The sequence below is a fragment of the Dryobates pubescens genome, chromosome 7 (assembly GCF_014839835.1).
Source record: "Dryobates pubescens isolate bDryPub1 chromosome 7, bDryPub1.pri, whole genome shotgun sequence".
Classification (NCBI taxonomy): Eukaryota; Metazoa; Chordata; class Aves; order Piciformes; family Picidae; genus Dryobates; species Dryobates pubescens.
Window position 1 is genome coordinate 2,429,630 of NC_071618.1, and position 18,909 is coordinate 2,448,538.

General features: G+C 44.8%; 1 protein-coding gene across 12 annotated transcripts in view; it reads left to right on the forward strand.

Annotated features, from left to right (window-relative positions):
* The window catches only part of MAP4K4 (mitogen-activated protein kinase kinase kinase kinase 4), a 191,457-nt gene that overhangs the window by 86,634 nt on the left and 85,914 nt on the right, over positions 1-18,909 (forward strand). For all 12 annotated transcript variants that reach the window (XM_054163147.1, XM_054163145.1, XM_054163148.1 and 9 more), the window contains exon 3: positions 2,993-3,049. In XM_054163147.1, the coding sequence (XP_054019122.1) occupies positions 2,993-3,049 (57 nt within the window). The remainder of the gene's footprint in view (positions 1-2,992; positions 3,050-18,909) is intronic.

Below are 18,909 nucleotides of genomic sequence, written 5' to 3' on the forward strand. Positions count from 1 at the left end.
TTGTTTTCCGAAAGGGGAGTGCTTAGCTGTTTTGTGTTGCAAGTAAAGTTACACCAGCATGCCAGTAGTTTGACAAGTCTGTTCTCCAGCAGAGCTGTTAAGCAGATAAACAAACAAACAAAACCTCTGCTCCTGCTTATATGTTGTGCTTCTGATGTTTACTTTTTTCCTCCCTCTAAAAACATTTTTAATGAAAAGAACATGGTTTTTAAAATGTCCTTTTGCTTCACTCATGTAATGTCATGCAACCTCTTCCCCCACTATTTATGTTGCAGATGCTTAGAATGTGAATACTCCATACATTATGAAAAGGGTATCTGGAGTAATTTTAAAGAATACTCTGAAATGGCCAGGGTTTAAATTTGGCCTGGGATACTGAGCAGCCCACGCTTCCCACAGTCTGCAGTTCTCTTGCTTTCCAGTCCCTTAGGAGGGTTATGGAGAAGCTTTTCCCGTCCCTGCTGCAGAAATGGCAAAGTGAAACATGAGTAATCACTGTGCTCTGCTGTAGCTGTCATGGCCCAGGTTTTCACAGGGACTAGTGGAGGCACCAGCAGGATCCCATAAAGCTGCAGGGGAAGGATGGTTGGGCTGGTGCACATTAGTCATCCCAAGTGGGCTGGTCTCACAGGGAGGAATGTTGTCTTGAGAAAAGCTGTGAAACTGAGCCCTGGGAAATTTCAGGCTTCTCACTGGAAATAGCAAGCTCACCAGTCGTTGGTAGATCTAAAAAGAAACAGAGGAAACTGTCCATAAAATATGTGACATCCCCTAGATGGATGCCTTGCTACTTTGCTCTTCTGTGTGCCAGTTCTGCTTGGAGTACGTTCTGCCACCATTTTAGTATCCTGATTTTACTGCTGAATGAGGGGTGAATGTATTTCACTGCTGCAAAAAGGTTTCTTCTTCCTCAGCCCTCCTTAGTGTTGCAAGCTTCTTTTACTCTGAGATGTCCTTGTTCCTCTCTTTAGCATATTCTTTCTGTAGCTCAAACTTTGCTTCCCAGTGTCCTTGGACCTTTTGTTTCCTTCCATGGAGCTGTAGAAAACAGAGGCAGAGCTGAAAGGAGGCATTTTTCACCTTGATATAAAATGTTTTCCCCTCCTCCTTTGGTGGGATGGTAAGTCTTGAGGAGAAGACCACAGGTTTTTGTCATTAGGCATAGATCCAGGGTGGGAAACTGGAGTTTCATCTCTCCTGGGCTTACTGAAAGGCTTTGGTTCAAGAAGTAGTAAGGTCAAGGTGAGGTCAGTCTTGGCCACTGCACATGTATTATGACCCTAACTTTGTTTCAAAATCAAAACCAGCTTGAGACTAATCTGTAAAAAGAAATACATGCAATAAATAGAGTTTACAGAGCTGGCAGAAGCCTGAGTGCAGTGATTTATTTATAGAAATCATGTGGATTGGTTAATAAGGGGAGAGCGCAGCACAGTAAGAGTTGTGAAAGAAAGCAGAGGCTGAGAATTCTGCAGGATTTTATCCTTTCTACTGCACCAGCAATGCCTGACCATTAGCTCCATGGAGCACATCATAAGGTGTGAAGGGGTCGAGATTTTTCCAAAGAGAGTGGTGGTTTGGAGTGCTTCAGTTCTGGGCTACCAGTCTTGAAAGAAGCTGTACAAGAAAACGTTAGTCTAGGGAAAAAACATGCTGTTGATGTCCATCAGTTACAGTGGATGCTGTGTATAGCTTTCTGCCTGGGAAACTTAGAAATTGGTGAGGAGGGAGGTAAAGTAATAGGGACTTCAGTGACTCGTTTCATTGCAGGTTTTAAAAATTGTAATTTGTGATAAAATTGAAAAAGTTCTCTTGCTGAAAAGCTTGACTGATTCAGAGGACAGTCTTTGTCGATGATGCTTGGGAAAGACACTGTAAAACCGGGCTGTTTGACTGGACCTTTTGGGGCAGACTGCAGGGTGTTGAGTGGAGAGGTGGAAAATAGCACTGCTAGGACCATTTCTAAGTGTCTGTTTAGAAAAAAATCCCAACAGAACAGCTGATCAGTGTGGCCCCACTTTGTGTAAAAATATACTGGAGAAAAAAGAATTTTTGTCAGAAGTCAGCTGAGGTGAGTTACAGCCCACTAGGGCTGGAGGAGCCGGTCCCGGCCCGTCATGCTGCCTGCCTCCCAGCTGTGTGATCTGCATCCTGCCAGCTCTGGCTCTGCTCCGACTGCAGAGCAAACCAGTTTAATTTCCTGATCTGCAATCCCCTGCCCCACCCCAGAGTTGGCTTTTTCTGTGTTAACTTTCTGCCATTTTAGTGATCTCAATCAGCTTATCATATGATCCGATGAGTTCCAGAAAGAGCTCCCAGGAGGCTGGGGGGACGCTGGGGAAAGAAGGATAGGAGCTCAGAATCACAGGAGCTGGGGTCTCTTAATTCAGGTCCAGCTGTACTGAGAAACCCTTATGGTGGAGTAGCTGAAGGGAGACAACATCTTATTCTTGTCTAACTATGGCCAGAAAGGTGAAGAGAGCTATTGCAGATCTGAGGCATTACTTGAAGAAACCATACTTTACGTTTTACTAGTGAAGACCAAACCAAAGAGAAATGTCTTTTGCAACTCCTTAAGTGCGTTAATGTTTACCTAGTAATATGTCACCCATGTACCAGGCACTGGTGCATAGAAATAAAATATTCAATATGTGGGGTTTATTCTGGCGTGATAATAAACTATCATTACTGCTGTGAGCCTTGCTAAAGGGGAGGGGAAGCTGTGAACATAATCTGTGCTTAATCTTGATAGTTACGTTTTTAATGTGGAGAAAAAGAAATGGATTCTAAGATTGTATAAGAACATTTTAAAAAGAAACTTGGTTTTTTAAGGTCATGTAGAGTATTTGTTGTTTTTCATATGAAGTATCAGAAGAGCCCAGCACAGCTGGGGGAAACCCAGTGGCCAGTACTCAACGTCTGAATGTTTTGCTCTGCGTATGCTGATGGGATGGGTGAAATGCTGGTGCTGACTGTTCTCTCTCTTCTTCAGGGTCGACATGTCAAAACAGGTCAACTGGCAGCCATCAAAGTCATGGATGTTACTGAGGTGAGTAGGAGAGCATTCTACTTCATTAGCAATATGTGTAAAATTCAATAATGAGACATGGCATCTGACTTAGTTGTATGTTGAAGGGCATGGTCGTTGCATGTGAACATGTGCTTTCTGCTTGCAGGACTGGGCCTATCGAGCCCGTATGCCCTTTACAAGATTTCTGTGTGCTTGTATTCTGGGGCCTCTGGCCTTCACAAATTGCATTGCTGGTTCCAAGATGTGTGAACTCATGTAGCACTCCCTTTTCAGAAATTTCTTAGAAGAGGGGGAAAAAAGGTCACATTCCCTACTTCCCACTTTTGTCTCTTAAGTGTAGCATCTTGCTTTTACTGAAAAAGAAGGTGAGTAGCCAACTTGATGCAGAGGACAATAGTCTCCCTGGTACATTTGCAGCCTACAAAGGGTATGCATTTATTCAAAGGAATGGGTCCAATAAAGTTCCAAGAAACTGAAAACAAAAACATCTGCAGGAATGATATGCAGATGCTGGCAGAATTCAGCAGTGTAAAGTAGTAGCTGTAACTGACCCAGGGGGATTTACTGTGGAGCTTTAGATGGGAAAGACAGGAATTGAACCCAGTCAAAGAAATAAAGAAAATACATGCCTATATCTGGATCCTTGGGAGTCTTGCAGTTTATGCTGTTTGAAAGCAGTTGAAATTAAGTCTTCAAAAACAGATCAGGAAAAGCATGGGCTTTCCCCCTGTTGATTCTATTTGCATTTTATAGAGGTTTATCTGCAAATTAGCATAACAACTTCAGATCTAAAATCAAGATAGATCCTCCCATGTATTATCTGCAATGGTTGGCTGATACCATATTTGTGAAGAAAACCTGTGCTTCTTCAAACCAAGTGTCATATGTTTCTGAACTCCTCAATCATATGTAGGTACTAGGGGAATAGTTATATTAATGCATGTACATTGTACAGAGCAAGGGTTATAGTAAGCAAAACTCCTACAAGGATGTTGCTGCAAAATGGTTTATATTTTAATGTTTATATAGGTGTCAACAAATAAAAAAGGCCTTGGACACAAGCTCCTGGGTGAGTGTCTGGGGTGTAATGGGTAAACAGACAGGAGACAGAGGAAAACAAAACAACAGGGTTAGGTCAACTGATAGAACTTCAATCATATCTCTGAATCTCCCTGTGATCGATGGGCAGAGTGACTGCTGCTCTCTGACTAAAGCTGTTGTTGTCTGCCAAGAGCTAGACACAAGACATTGTAAGATGGTCTGATAAAAATCAATTTTCAGCTGGAGATTTTCAAAGGCTACCTTCATGAGAAGGCACTGCTCTTTTGTTGCCGTTAACAAGCAGACAAACCAGTGAAGAATGAAGGTCCACTGACACACAGTCAGCGTTCTTTGCACAGCAAAGAAGTGTTTCCATTTGTGCCATAGTTTTACAGAGAGCAGCATGCTGGACTGTGCATGGAGAAGTCTTCTCCCATAACATTAAGATTGGCTGTACTGCATGCTCCCTCTTTTTTTTTTAAAAGCATATATTAATCACAAACAGTTGTAATGGAGAGATTGCACAGCAGAAGGGAAACAGTTGAAAACTGCTTTCTTTTGCTTAGATCATGTTGCAGGACATTTTGAGACATTCTGTAGCTTTTGGCTGGTTTTGTAAAGCTGATTGTATATTGGGAATGTATCTTTTGTCTCACAAACTCATGCTTTTAAAGGGACTGAAGGGCAGTCACAGGGAGGAGCTCGGAGATGTTAGCCCCACGCAGCTTAAAAGTGTTGTTCTTACCAGTGGAGCATATGTGGTTTTCATCCAAAGTAATGAGCCTTCAGGGGCTACAAATGTGGTGTAAAGTCTTCCAAGTTGTGCTAAGTCAGCTCTACTTTTTAACACCAGGCATGGATGGTACTGTTGCTAACAGCAGGCGTGGGTGATACCAGTGGTACACGTACCAGTCTCGTAGTGGCAGATGTGTCTGTAGGATATTCCTATCCACTCTTGCCTGTTTTTTTCTTTGCCTGTCTCCCAACACTTGTGCCGGCACAACTGCCCCAGGGCCATATGGTGACCTGGATCAGTGAACAGGCCCCAGTTCCAGCTTAAAAATACTCTCACTCTTCTCTTTCCCCTGGTTATTTATAACCTGCATTGGTTTGTTGGTCTGGTTTAGCACAACAGTTGTGCTGTCACTATGAAAAAGGTGGCATGCAACTGGAAAAGAGCTGCTGATGGCTGTAAGGGAGAAGGGCCAGTAGTTCAAACTGATGTTGCTGCTAGAGATGGCCATGGCTTCAGCTCCTCAAGGGATGGCTTCACGAACATCTCCTTTTGGTGGTGGGCTCTGCAGCTCCATTCTCGTTATAGCTCCCAGCAGCTTGTGGGGACAGTGGGACAGAGGCAGAAGGGATGATGACTGCTGCTTTCAGCACTGCTCCTAAAGAAATGCAGAAAAAACTATAGCCTCAAATTTACCTTCTTAGTGTGCTTCAAAAGCGACTGTTACAGGAGCTACTCTTACAGGCTAATGGTGACTGTGTCTGTGCCCATGGGGCAACAGGCGTGAGTGGAAACTTCCACAAACCTGAAATGGTGATTTTTCTGATGAGCAGCTAACTCTAGTGATTTGTGCCTCTGCGCATGTTCCTCTGGCAGTGTGATGCTATTCTGCCTAAATACAAGCAGTGCAGTAGAGGGTATCTGCTTGTTTTGTCTAACCTGCCTTGAGAAGAGACACAGGACTCTCTTCTGGGATACCTCTGATCCAGTGCTTGTTTTGCCAAATGCTTAACAAATTAGGAAGCTTAATGTGTTGGCATGCTGTGTGGGCACCCTCCAGGTTTTCAGTTTTCAAGGCCCCAGTTCTACAATTCGCATACTGCTCAGGATCAGTGAGGTTACATCAGGTCTGGGCTGTAAAACCTTGATCATCCAAACGGAAAGGGTGTCAAAGTCAGAGTGAAGGCTTTCCTTAAAAAGTTTTGGTTGACATCAAGAAAGCAAGGTAGTATAACCTCCAACGAGAGATGCTGGAAGCACCATTACAGCTCACTGCTGTACGTGGTACTGTGGAAATACTCTTCATCCGCCTCAGCTTTTCTTGTGGTTTTATGTTTAGATTTTAATTTTGAAAAGAATGGTGGTTAGGATGAGAAAAGAGGAGGTGGGCTGAAGATATCAGCTTGATCTGAGAATATGTTATGACTAGTTAGCACTGCTGCCTGAAATGTTGGGGGGTTGTTATTGGTATGCATGAAACTTTCCTGTCTCTTCCACTTTCCTGCTCTCTGAACAAATTAAGAAAAGACTTAAGAAGATTGCGTGGATCTTCATAAATCTTCAGATCTGCAGTACTAAAGCAAGGACTGTAAGATCTGAAGATCTGTAAGTCTTCCTACAGAATGGTGTATGTGGAGGTCCTATTTTCACTTTCCGAGTGTGAAGCTAGAACTCATGTAGGGTGAAAAAAAAATGTTGCTGTAGTGTAGAACAGCTGAAACCAGAAAAGCAGCAGTCCTCATCAACTGCAAGCTCTTCTGTTGTTGGAATGAGCCCAATGACCATAAAAGGAAAACAATACAAACTATCAGTGTAGAAACACTTAAAAAATTGTTTTCAAAAATGTACATATGTAGGATGAACCTCTGGCTGCATGTGTGTGTTGTTGGGGGAGGCATTATCTGAGAGATTGCTGTAGTCTCTCTTGAATGTTTTTCTTGCAGAGCCACTGTTCCTTTTGAGGCATTGTTTTGGAGAAGGCAGTGTTTAGTCTGTGTTGACCCCTTCCACTCACTGACCATGCTGTCGAGTTTCTGTGAGCTTCTTGCTGTGTACTGGTATGCAGCACTGTAGGATACCAAGTGAGCTGTGACTGATGCTATCAGATGCAACACAAGTATGCTGTAAGGTTTGGCAGTCACAGTTTAGTTAGAAGAATCCATTTTTTTGTGAAGCAAATAGCATTTAAAAACTTTGTAAAGTATACTTGGCTAATCTGCCTATATCTAAGCTGCTAAGTTGCATTACACTCTAAACAGATGGCTTGACTTTGCTTTTTGGAGGCTTTCTTTGCAGCTGCATGGTTGTTTCCAGTGTTGCTTCTGTGTTACCCTTCCAGCGATGCTTCTCCTTTCAAAGGTTTAGTAACTGATTTTGAGGGAAAAACACAATTGCTTCTTTTCTGCTTGTTACTACCCCCTACACTGCTGCTTCTTCCTCCTACCTCTTCCCACACACACTCTTGGCATCCTTTGGGAAAGTTTTCTGCATGCCTTTTTAATAGCAGCATTTCTCAGCTCTTGTGCCCAGTGTTTCATGACTTGTCCAGTCTAGTCTGTGTAAAATTATGCTAAGTAAACAACTGGATACTGTATCCTGCTGATTTATGGAAGAAGCTGGATTGCTCTTAGTGCTTGCCTGTGTTGCCCTTTCTGTACGTGCTCCACAGAAAAATTAACAACCCCAGCCCAAAATATTCAGGCCTGCGGAGAAACATGGCACATCTCCCTTACCTAGACAGGAAAGGTTACCTGAATTATTCATTTCCATCTTCCTGACTGCTGACTGCTTTTTTCTGTTGTAGCAGGCTAGTCGCTTTGTTTCTTTTGAGTCTATGTCTTACGGCCTACCTGATGCTATAAACTGTGATCATGTGTAATGGGTTGGGGCAGGTCCCCTCCCCACCACAGGCAGAAATAACGACTCAGACAAACTGATTGCAAAAGTGATGAAAGTTTAAATAGAAAGCAGTGAATGTTACAGAAAACCCAAAGCGCAGTGACAAAGAAAGATCCCATCCCCACCTGAGGGTGCATCCAAAACCCCCAGGGCTCCTTCTTCCCCCTCCCTCTGCTGGGCTAGTCTCAGCTGGCCAGGCCTGAGACTGCCCATCCCCCTGTGGCCTTGGGCCCAATCAGGCCCATGGCTGGGAGATCTCTCCCCCAGTTACCAAGTCTGGGAGAGGGAAGGAAAGAGGAAGTGCCAGACCCCACCGCCAAATTTATAGTGGTGCAAGGGATTATGGTAGAAATACCTAATTTCCTGAGTCCACCCACTGGGATGGACTTCTGGACACAGGAAACACCCCTGTAGCAGAGGGCACCCAGCCCAAACTACGACATCATGGTTTTTTGTTGTTGTTGGGGTTTTGTCCATTTTGAGAACCCAAAGATTTTCCTCTGTTTAGAGGGGGAAAAAATGAGAAGCTGATGCCTCATTGTAGAAGACGGGGAAATGCAGTTCCTTCTAGGACTGTGCAATAGAACTGGGTCAAGCCAGTATGGAGAAGCTGCATATGGGCTGGCCTCTTACTGTGAACACATGAAGGCTTTACCTGGCTTCACCTGTCTTAGTGTTGTGAAGCTTCCAGATGTACTTATGTACCAATCCATTTGCTGTTGGCACTTAGCCAACACAAACCCAAACCAATAGAGTTACCAAAAGCCTTTGCCATGATCCTTCCTCTAGATATAAAGTGGGGGAAATCTGAAAATGGACCTAAAAATCCTGATTGTTCCCACGAGGAGTACTGGCACCCTGCTTGCTTGTCTGTCAGATGTGAGGTTGCTTGCTGCAAGTCTGTACAAAATTTTGTCATTGTTGGTTAAATGGATACCTGGCAAAGTAAAGAATTGTTCTACAAAGAAGGAGTAAATAGGAAGGGTATTTACAATGTGAACAGCCTTGCTTTCCAGTCTCTCCTGAAGCTGATTAACCTCTGATCTCTTCTAGAGATTAGGGCAGGGGAAAAAGAAAGGCCACTGAAACCTTTATATTACAGTTCACAGGAAAGCAAAGCTGGTCAGAGTGGTCTTTTGAGCTGCAACATCTGGTCTAGGAGGAGGCCAAAATGAGCTGCAGTAGTCTTGCAGCCAGTGGGGCAGCCTTTTTCAACTGCAGAGCACTTGTATAACTGTTTCCCTCCTTAATTTCACATTATCCATCTACTTCTGCTGCATCCCCTAAACCAGCAGCTTGGTACAATTCTTCCACCTGTTTTACCACAGCACTGATGCAGGGCTTCTCAGCCCTCTGCAGTACAGGGCAAGATTTGCAGTGCTGGCTGATAAAAGATTGGGCTCTGCTGCAGCCCCTGTCAGCTCCATTCTGCTCATTTTACTGTGAGCCCCCTGTTCAAGCTGGGCAGAGGTGGTTCTGTCTGTCTTCAGGGTGAGAGCTGTGTGTAGGGCCTTTTTTGGAGGGAGGGATGGCTAACAGTGTCAGACATGTCACCCTGTCCTTGGGTGACAGAGCAGTGGTTGAGTCAGATCTGTGATTTTTGGACATGTTCCAAGAAACTTTCCTGGAGCAGTGGTGGCATCAGTTTGGATAAAGGGCAAACTTTCACTCCCTTAATCTGAATCCTGGGTTGGTTAGCAAGACTGTCAGGCTGGAGAAGCTTATTTGGGAAGGGGAAGATGTCAGATTTGATGTAGCTGCAAGGGGGAGGTCGAATAGGAAATTCCACATGCAGTTTGAGGTGAGGGCAGCCTTGGCTGTTACCTGTTATCAAGAGAAGTGATGTGCGACATGGATTGACCAGAGGGAACACTAGGGCTCTATGTTGCTGTGTCTCATCAAAGAGCAACTTCACACTGATACTGTGTGGTTGGGGAAAAAAATGGCAATGGGGAGAAAAAGGACAGATGTGAAACATTCACACATGTTTGCTTCTTTGCTTTCTCAGTGTATGATTTCTTCATAGTACAAGATTATCACAGTATCACAGGTTGGAAGAGACCTGAAAGATCATCAAGTCCACCCTGTCACTACAGACCTCATAAACAGACCATGGCACCAAGTGCCACGTCCAGACCCCTCTTGAACACCTCCAGGGATGGTGACTCCACCACCTCCCTGGGCAGCACATTCCAATGGCTAATGACTCTCTCAGTGAGGAACTTTCTCCTCACCTTGAGCCTAAACTTCCCCTGGTGCAGCTTGAGACTGTGTCCTCTTGTTCTGGTGCTGGTTGCTTGAGAGAAGAGACCAACTCCCTCCTGGCTACAACCACCCTTCATGTAATTGTAGAGAGCAATGAGGTCTCCCCTGAGCCTCCTCTTCTCCAGGCTAAACAATCCCAGCTCCCTCAGCCTCTCCTCACAGGGCTGTGCTCAAGGCCTCTCCCCAGCCTTGTTGCCCTTCTCTGGACACGTTCAAGTGTCTCAATGTCCTTCTTGAACTGAGGGGCCCAGAACTGGACACAGGACTCAAGGTGTGGCCTAACCAGTGCTGAGTACAGGGGCACAATGACCTCCCTGCTCCTGCTGGCCACACTATTCCTAATACAGGCCAGGATGCCATTGGCCTTTTTGGCCATCTGGGCACACTGCTGGCTCATGTTCAGGTGGCTGTCACTCAGCACCCCCACGTCCCCTTCTGTCTGTGCTCTCCAGCCACTCTGACCCCAGCCTGTAGCTCTGCATGGGGTTGTTGTGACCAAAGTGCAGCACCAGACACTTGGATTTGTTGAATGTCATCCTGTTGGACTCTGCCCATCTGTCCAGTCGGTCGAGGTCCCTCTGCAGAGCCTTTCTACCCTCTAACAGATCAACCTCTGCTCCCAACTTGGTGTCAGCTGCAAATTTGCTGATGACTGTCTCAATTCCCTCATCCAGATCATCAGTGAAGATATTAAAAGGTATGGGGCCCAGAACTGATCCCTGGGGAACACCACTAGTGTCTGGCCACCAGCTGGATGTGGCACCATTCACCACCACTCTCATGGACCTCCAGCCTGTTCCTAACCCAGCACAGAGTGCTGCTGTCCAAGCCACGAGCTGACAGCTTAGCCAGCAGTTTGCTGTGGGGGACGGTGTCAAAGGCCTTGCTGAAGTCCAGGTAGACCACATCCACAGGCCTCCCCACATCCACCAGGCAGTCACCTGATCATAGAAGGAGATCAGGTTGGAGAGGCAGGACCTGCCCTTCCTAAATCCATGTTGGCTGGACCTGAGCCCTTGGCCATCCTTCAGGTGCGCAGTTATTGCCGCCAGGATAATCTGCTCCATCACTTTCCCTGGCACTGAGGTCAGGCTGCCAGGCCTGGAGTTTCCAGGTTCCTCTATCTGACCCTTCTTGTGGATGGGGACCACACTGGCCGGTTTCCAGTCATCTGGGACCTCTCCAGTGAGCCAGGACTGGAGGAAAATGATGGAGAGCGGCTTGGCAGCTCATCTGCCAGCTCTCTCAGCACCCTAGGATGGATCCCATTGACTTGTGGGTATCCAAGTGGCTCAGCAGGTCCTGAACTAATTCCTCATGGATTTCCGGGGCATTACACTGCTCCCTGACCCCATCACCCAGCTCAGGAGGCCACTTGTCCTGAACTCTCCTGCCTTACTGTTAAAAATTGAGGCGAAGAAGGTGTTGAGGACCTTTTCCTCATCTTCAGTCACAGTGTTCCCCTCCAGGTCCAATAAGGAGTGGAGTATGTGGAAGCACATGTTTAGTACTGGACCATAATGGAAACTGGAAGGATCTGTAGGCTACAGCTGACTTCTATTGTTGGAAGCTCAGGATTGTGTATTAAGAAGATTTCTCTGCAAGTCTTGAGCTCTTTGGACAAGTCTGGACTTTTTCATGAAAATGTCTTTCCTTTAGTGTGTGGCTGCATTGACACACTCAGAAGGAAAGGATAAGTCATCTAGTTGAGCTACTGAAGTCTGTTACCATTGTTGTAATGAGTAGGAGGGGTGCTTGAATTCCAGCTTTTAGGGTCTGCCAATCAGTCCAAGTGGGCAATACTCATGCCTATTTCTCCTCAGTCCTTAAGCTTGGTACCTGCAGTCATCTGGAGACCTGCTGTTAGAATGCATTGATGAGGAAGTCACTGATGAGAGTGTGATTTCATATGTATATGAATGATTGATAGCATCTATCTATGTTAGGGAAGTCTGGACCCTGAGACTAGTAATGGTGAAGGCTCAGGCATGTGGATAGCTTTACAATCACGGTGTTTAACTCAGTGGTCATACCTGCACTGACATGAATTTGGGTAATGACAGCCTGTGCAAGTTACAACGGTGGAGCTTTTCTTCCAAGCCAAGAGCAGTGTTCATGAACGTGGCCTTGACGGAGGCCCTGGACTACTGCCTTCTGAGGGCTGAGCTCTGTTTGTTCAGGCATTCTGAAGAGAATCCAGTTCTGATGGCAAATAGAAATGCTTTGTGTGCAGATAATAGCAAAAAGTATTGGGCTATGTTTTGCAGACACACGGCACAGCTCAGTTTACCCTTGGTGCACCAGATGTATTGTCCACTCAAGGACGACAAGGCAACCCTATCAACCCAGTGTTAAAGCACACGTGCTTTTGCCAGTTTGGTTAGAATAAAGCCAATGAAGATTGTGACAGAACATTGTGCTCTCATTTTAATGGGTATCTAGACTGAATCCTGGGGTTTGTGGTGTGTACATCCTGCCTGAATAGGCAAGCAAGAAATCCCTGGTCCAATATAAGCTGCTGTGCTTCAGAGGTGTTTAGTGTTAAAATCTGACTTGGGGATTATGATCAAAGACAGGAAAAGTAATTTTCTGTTAAAGGAGACATAACTGCTTCAAAAATGTAAATCTTTAATGATTGTGTTTAATTGCAGTTTAGTAAACTGCACCTGCCTATGGGCTCCTGTTCTGCTGTGACATTCAGTATTTTTATCTTAACTTCATAAGGAAATGAGGGTTCTCTGTGGTGCTGCCTATGTCCTGCTTTCTTTTCCACCAAATACCTTTTGGATCTACTGCCCAACTTTGACCATGTTTAATGAGGAGGAGAAATTCCAAAGGTACAAAGTCCCAACAAGTTGTCTGAAAACTGGCAGGGAGAGGGAGAAGGGAGAGGCTGAAATTTATAGCCTCTGCTTTGGGCGTGGTGAGCAGACCGTGGCCACTGTACATTATCAGTCTGCTGGTCTTTGTTTTGTAGTAAATCAGGAGAGAGAAGTACATATTTTATTTGTGTATATCTATCTGTCTATCTATGTATCTACCTATCTATCTACATGTTATTTTTTTAAAGAAAAAGTTCTTGACTTCCCAGTGAGTGCTGCAGCTATAGGAATGTGTGCAGGGTAGCACAAGCAAGCTACTTTTAAGCATTTTTAAGTCTCCCTTTAGTTCTTTCTTTATTTGTGGACCCACAAATACTACCGCACATTTGAGATTTCCCTGGATGATGTTTTTCTCCCTCTTTATTTTTCTTAATATGCATATGTATATATAAATATAAAATAGCAATGTTGTCCCCCAACATTTAATGAGATGAAAGTATTTGCTCTAAGTCCCTCCTCGGTGCTCCTTTTACAAGACAGTTGTAATGATTGTGCAGGGAGTTAGTTGTTGGCTAAAATGCAGTTTTGAAGCCCAGCTCCTAAATCTAGAGATCATGGGAGTGAGTGCTAATCCTCAAGGACCTAGGAATTCATTGTACTCTAAGCTGACTTGTAACCACAGTGAACACTCCCCTTGTGCCCAGCAGGAAGGTGTTCTCCCCTCTGTGCCCAAACTCTTAAATATGCACTCAGAAGCACATGTCTGAGCTAAGTGTTAAAAGAGCTTTGAAGATGCTGTGCAAGCTAGTTCAGCTGATCAAAGTAGGACAAAGTTCTGTTTTTCTCCTGAGCCTGGAAGCAAGTCTCAAGTCTTTTCCAGCAATGGGGCTGTGACATTCCTGTAGACAGATTTAATGACAAAGGGATGAAAGCCCATTGAGGGTGCTTTGTGTGTATCCTCTCTACGAGGGAACATTTTCTGCAGTTAAATAAAAGTGCAAAGGTGTTGTCATTAAATTGCAAAGACTGGTGCTTCATAGTAAGCACACGGTTTGATTTTGCTGTCCTGTCCTTACCATCTCTTAGTAAGACCTTGCTTCGAGCACAATTAGACTGATAGGAGTCTGGCCAAGGAGACGTCCTCTTCTTCTGGCGATTGTGCTTGCTTTTTTGAGGGTGGTTGGGTTTGGTTGTTTTGTGTTGTGGGTGGGTGTTTATTTTGTGGGTGTGTTTTTTGTTTGTTTGGTGGGGTTTTGTTTGTTATTTTTTTTGTGTCTTAGGCTCTATTCCTCAAATGTTTTGATCTGAAAGGTATGTCTGTAAGAAGTGAGCAAGCTAGCAGGAGAACCAGCTACTGATCCGGTGTGGGGAGCAAGCACATTCATGTTGTGTTTTACTTCATGTCCACCAGGTGAAATAGTAGTTTCTTTAGCCAGTGCTTTGCTGGTGCAGAAGGCATGGAGAGAGCTCAACAGCCTGCTCTCTTTTGCACCTAGTTCTGCAGGATGATGGGGGCCTTCACATGGGGTCCCTCTCTCATAGTGGAAGAGTCAGTTCCAGAAATTATCTGTCGGGGTTGTTTCGCATGTCAGTAGGTGTACGAAGTGCTTCTGTTTAGTAGGGCAGGGATATTTTACACTGTAGCTCCTTCTTCCTGAACTGAATTTTAGAGATGGTAAGAGCTAAGTGGAAATTCTGGTGTAAATGCATCAGCCCACGGACATTCAGATAACTGTTACCAGCCTGGCAAAGCACTTTGGCTCTGAGAAAGGAGAGTGCCCATGATTCCTGAGAATCGGTTTATTTTATGGAATATTTTACCAAATGGAAATGTAACTAACCAAACAGACCATGTGCAGAAGGGAGAGCAAGCATCCCTCCCTGTGGATGGCTGCTGGTTGCTTGGCTCGCTCTGTGCTAACCTGTCCTCCTGGACAGGGCTGCAGGCAGCCATGAGTCACTGCTGCGGAAACAGCGATGGAAAGGCAGCACCATTAAGGAGGGCTTTATTTTTCTCTTGCATATTTTACCTCACTGGCCTTTTCTCTAGAATTTACTGGTGTTTGTTTGCTCTGAGCCTGTGAGTCAAACCTGTTTTTATAAATGAGTTGGTTATTTTTCAGTCTGAATTTTTCTTTTCTGCCTTTCTTGCTGTGGCACTTTGCCACACTTTGTTTAAATGAGTCAATTTTAAAATGGTAGAGTTACACCGATTTATAGATCAGAGCAGGCTGCATTGTCAAACAAGTGACTCAAATTAGAGTTCCAGAGTGTGAGACTGATTCTTATTTCAGAACTGTTAAAAGAGTTTGGGAAATCTACCTAACCTAGTCTTGATTTCCAGCAAATTAAGAATTTGCACTGTTCTTGTAAAAATGAATGGGCCAGCACTTAAATGCAAAACTCATTCTCTTTTCCATGCCTACAAATTCAAATAAACCAATGGGCATGTAAATTCAGGAAAAGCTTTCTGCTGCTGGCAGGACAGAAAGGAGATGGCATCCTGCAGTTATAGGAGTGCTTCCTCCTTGAATAGGTGCCTGTGGGTTTTCCCGGTTTTCCATTTACTTCTCCCTTGAGAGATGGTTTTACAGTACAGCAAAGCCAGTTCAATGTCTAGCTGCTACTGCACTTCAGAGAGCTCCATTGTCAAAGAAGTATTTATTTGTTTATTTTTAAAATACAGATTAGCTCTTTACTATTTTCACCCAGCCAAAGCTGGCTGGGGGGTGGGTAAAAGAAGCCAGGCAGGGCAGGGAGTGGGAGAGGCAGAAGGTGGGAGCTGGCCTGCAGCTACGGCATTCCTCAGGGTTCCAGCCTGGGGAGCCACACTCTCTCAGCCATCCCTTTGCATTGTGAACTGGGAGGAAAGCTGGCTGTAGCACCTTTCCAACAGCCCAGCCCATCTTCCTGTGACAGTTGCTGAGGGACTGTTTGTGGTGCTCCACACCTGCAGATTTAGGAGTAAAGAGTGGAGCGTAAAGATTTCTGCAGGGATTCCCCCACCCTCTGATTCTTTCCACTGTGTAAGCAGGCTATTTTTGATCTGTTTGCTTGCTTCAGAAATTACTTCAGTTTCTGCTTTGGACCATTTCTGTACCATTTATTGTCGTTCTTAATTCCAATGTTCAGGATAGTGTCAGAGCAAGGAATTTTGAGGTGACAAGCTTGGTTCCAGTGGTGGTGCCAAAAGCTTGTGCTGAGGATGTGTGATGCCAGCAGCCACTGATCTGATGACCCGTGGGAAACTGGCTTGGGATAACCACATTTTGGAGCATGCCTCATATTTGTAGGCAAAGAACTTTGTTAATCCTGAGTTTAGTGGTGCTTTGGTTAGCGAATAGCAAAAGAAAACAACCCTTTAGTAGGCTAATCTAGGTAACCAAAGTAGATCTACCTCTGAAAGACATCTGTTGCTTTAAGTGAAGTCTGGAATCAAAACCCCAGCCTGTCCTTGCTGTGTATACTTGTGTAGTACCATTGCTAATTCACTGAGTATCACTCCTTCTTCTTCCAGGTACTAGTGAGATATGATTTAAATCAGCAGTTTCTTTGGCCACAAAATGCTCTTAAGAGATATAAGGTGTTAGAACAGACTTTACTGCAGGAAACAATATTCATTTTAATGCCGTATATGATGCATCTAATGAATTTCTACTTTGAAATATAACAAATATATGGCTAGTTCTAGAATAGGTGAATTTCTTACGGCTGCCTGACGAGAAGACGTGCGAGTCAGTGAGCTTGGGCAGAGTGTTGTACTTTAATAAGACAGATTTTCTGACACAGTAGCATTCCTGAGGCAATGCTGTATCTGGAGGTGGATGAAGATTGAAAATATAAATTTTTCTTAGGGAAAAAAAGATATTTCTTGTACTGGTCTTATCTGCAGCTTGATAATGCGTGGAATGAATATAGCTGTGGAAACTCTTCCAACCTGGTTGTATTATTATTATTATTATTATTATTGTTATTCAGGAGTTCTGTCTTTGGTGGACAGCAGAAATTGTGCCTGTTTCTATGGCACGTTGTAGACCAAGAAGTTGGATTTCAGTGTTTGAGTTTCAAAAAACCCAACCCACACATACAGCATCAAGCCTACATCCTTGTGAATTTTCCATTTAGGTTTTTTGTCCCCTCTGAGTCCACCACTCATGGTAGATTGATGCTTGGTTTTGATTAAGGGTCTAATCGATGATTTTTCATAAAATACACTTGAACGTGTCCAGAGAAGGGCAACAAGGCTGGGGAGAGGCCTTGAGCACAGCCCTGTGAGGAGAGGCTGAGGGAGCTGGGATTGTTTAGCCTGGAGAAGAGAAGGATCAGGGGTGACCTCATTGCCCTCTACAACTACCTGAAAGGTGGTTGTAGACAGGAAGGGGTTGGTCTCTTCTCCCAGGCAACCAGCACCAGAACAAGGGGACACAGTCTCAAGCTGTGCCAGGGGAGGTTTAGACTCGAGGTGAGGAAAAAGTTCTTCACTGAGCGAGTCATTCGTCATTGGAATGGGCTGCCCAGGGAGGTGGTGGAGTCACCGTCCCTGGAGGTTCAAGAGGAGATTGGACGTGGCACTTGGTGCCATGGTCTAGTTGTGAGGTCTGTTGGGACAGGTTGGACTTGATGATCCTTGGGGTCTCTTCCAACCTTAGTTATACTGTGATACTGTGATACCCATAATCATCAGCCTCTGGGGGACAAATGGCTACTTAAGAGTATGAATAAAGAGTTGCAAACACTGCTTAGCATAGCTCCACAAGCTGTTAGGAGCTCCTTGAGACATGGCGTTCTTAACCTGGTGTGGCTCATGAGCACTGATCTCTTGTGCAAGGTTTTGCTTATGTTCTTCCTCCTGGTTGCACTCAAAGATAGTACTTGTGTGAGTGCTGTGGTTTTGGCCATCAAGAGTGAGGCATCAAGAGTGAGAAACCTGCTTGCCTTCTATGTGTCAAGAGCCAGAAGGCTTTTCTGAAACAAGGTAGACAGCAACATAACAGAGACCTTTATAGTAGGATCTTACAGGTGTTCAGTGCTTTTTCTGCATCTTCCATTTAGAGGCCTTGTTTCAGAGTTGATATTTTTTCACTCTCACCTTTCTCTTTTAATCGTATTAACAAGACAAATGGTAAAACAGGGCCTTACCTGGCCCTCCTGGGTGAGTAGGGTTGATAGGCAGCTAACTTCCCTCAAAGGGAAGTGGCTGGGAGATGCAGGTTGTCAGTGTGTGCAGGCGCATGCCTGCTCTCTTGGCCAGCTCTGTGATGTCAGTGTTGGGGAAAGGTCTCTAAAACTGGTTTGTGACTACTGCATGGTTGTACACGTTGTGGCTCTTGGGGAGAAGTGTCTATTCATGAACCAAAGGTGTGAGAGAATAAGGGCTGTAATGTATGAAAGACAACCGTAGCTGGGCGTTTTACAAGGAGAGGCTGAGAGACTGTGGGCTCTTTAGCCTGGCAAAGAGAAGACTGAGAGGAGATCTTAAGTATCTATAAATATCTAAGAATGGAGGTCATGAGGATGGGGCTGGGCTCTTCTGAGTGGTGGCCAGTGACAGGACAAGGGGCAACAGGTATAAACTGGAACACAGGAGGTTTCTCTTGAACATAAAGAGAAACCTTTTTACTTTGAGGGTGATGGAACACTGAAACAGGCTGCCCAGAGAGGTTGTGAAGTTTCCTTCTCTGGAGACTTTCAAAACTCACCTGGACACATTCCTGTACAACCTGATCTAGGTGCACCTGTGCTAGTAAGGGAGTTGGGCTAGATGATCTTCAGAGGTCTCTTCCAACCCCTACTATTCTATGATTCTATGCAGGGGTTTGCTAATGAGTTGGAGAGCTGCCCTCAGCCAAGCTCACTTTCAGGTCTATAGGTCACAAAAAGCAGCAATTTCCTTCTTTCCAGTATGCCCTGCCTTTGTATGCAGCAGCACACATGCACTGCTGTCATCCCTTGTGCTTTGGATCAGCAACTCAGCATTAGCCCAGGGAGAATTGTGAGTGCCTCCAGTTTCTCTCCATGGTGTGGGAAAGCTGGAACACATAATGGCTGTGATTCAAAGACAAATGCTAGCTCTTTGCTACTGATCACTTTGGCAGAAACCCCTAGATGCTCAAAGACCA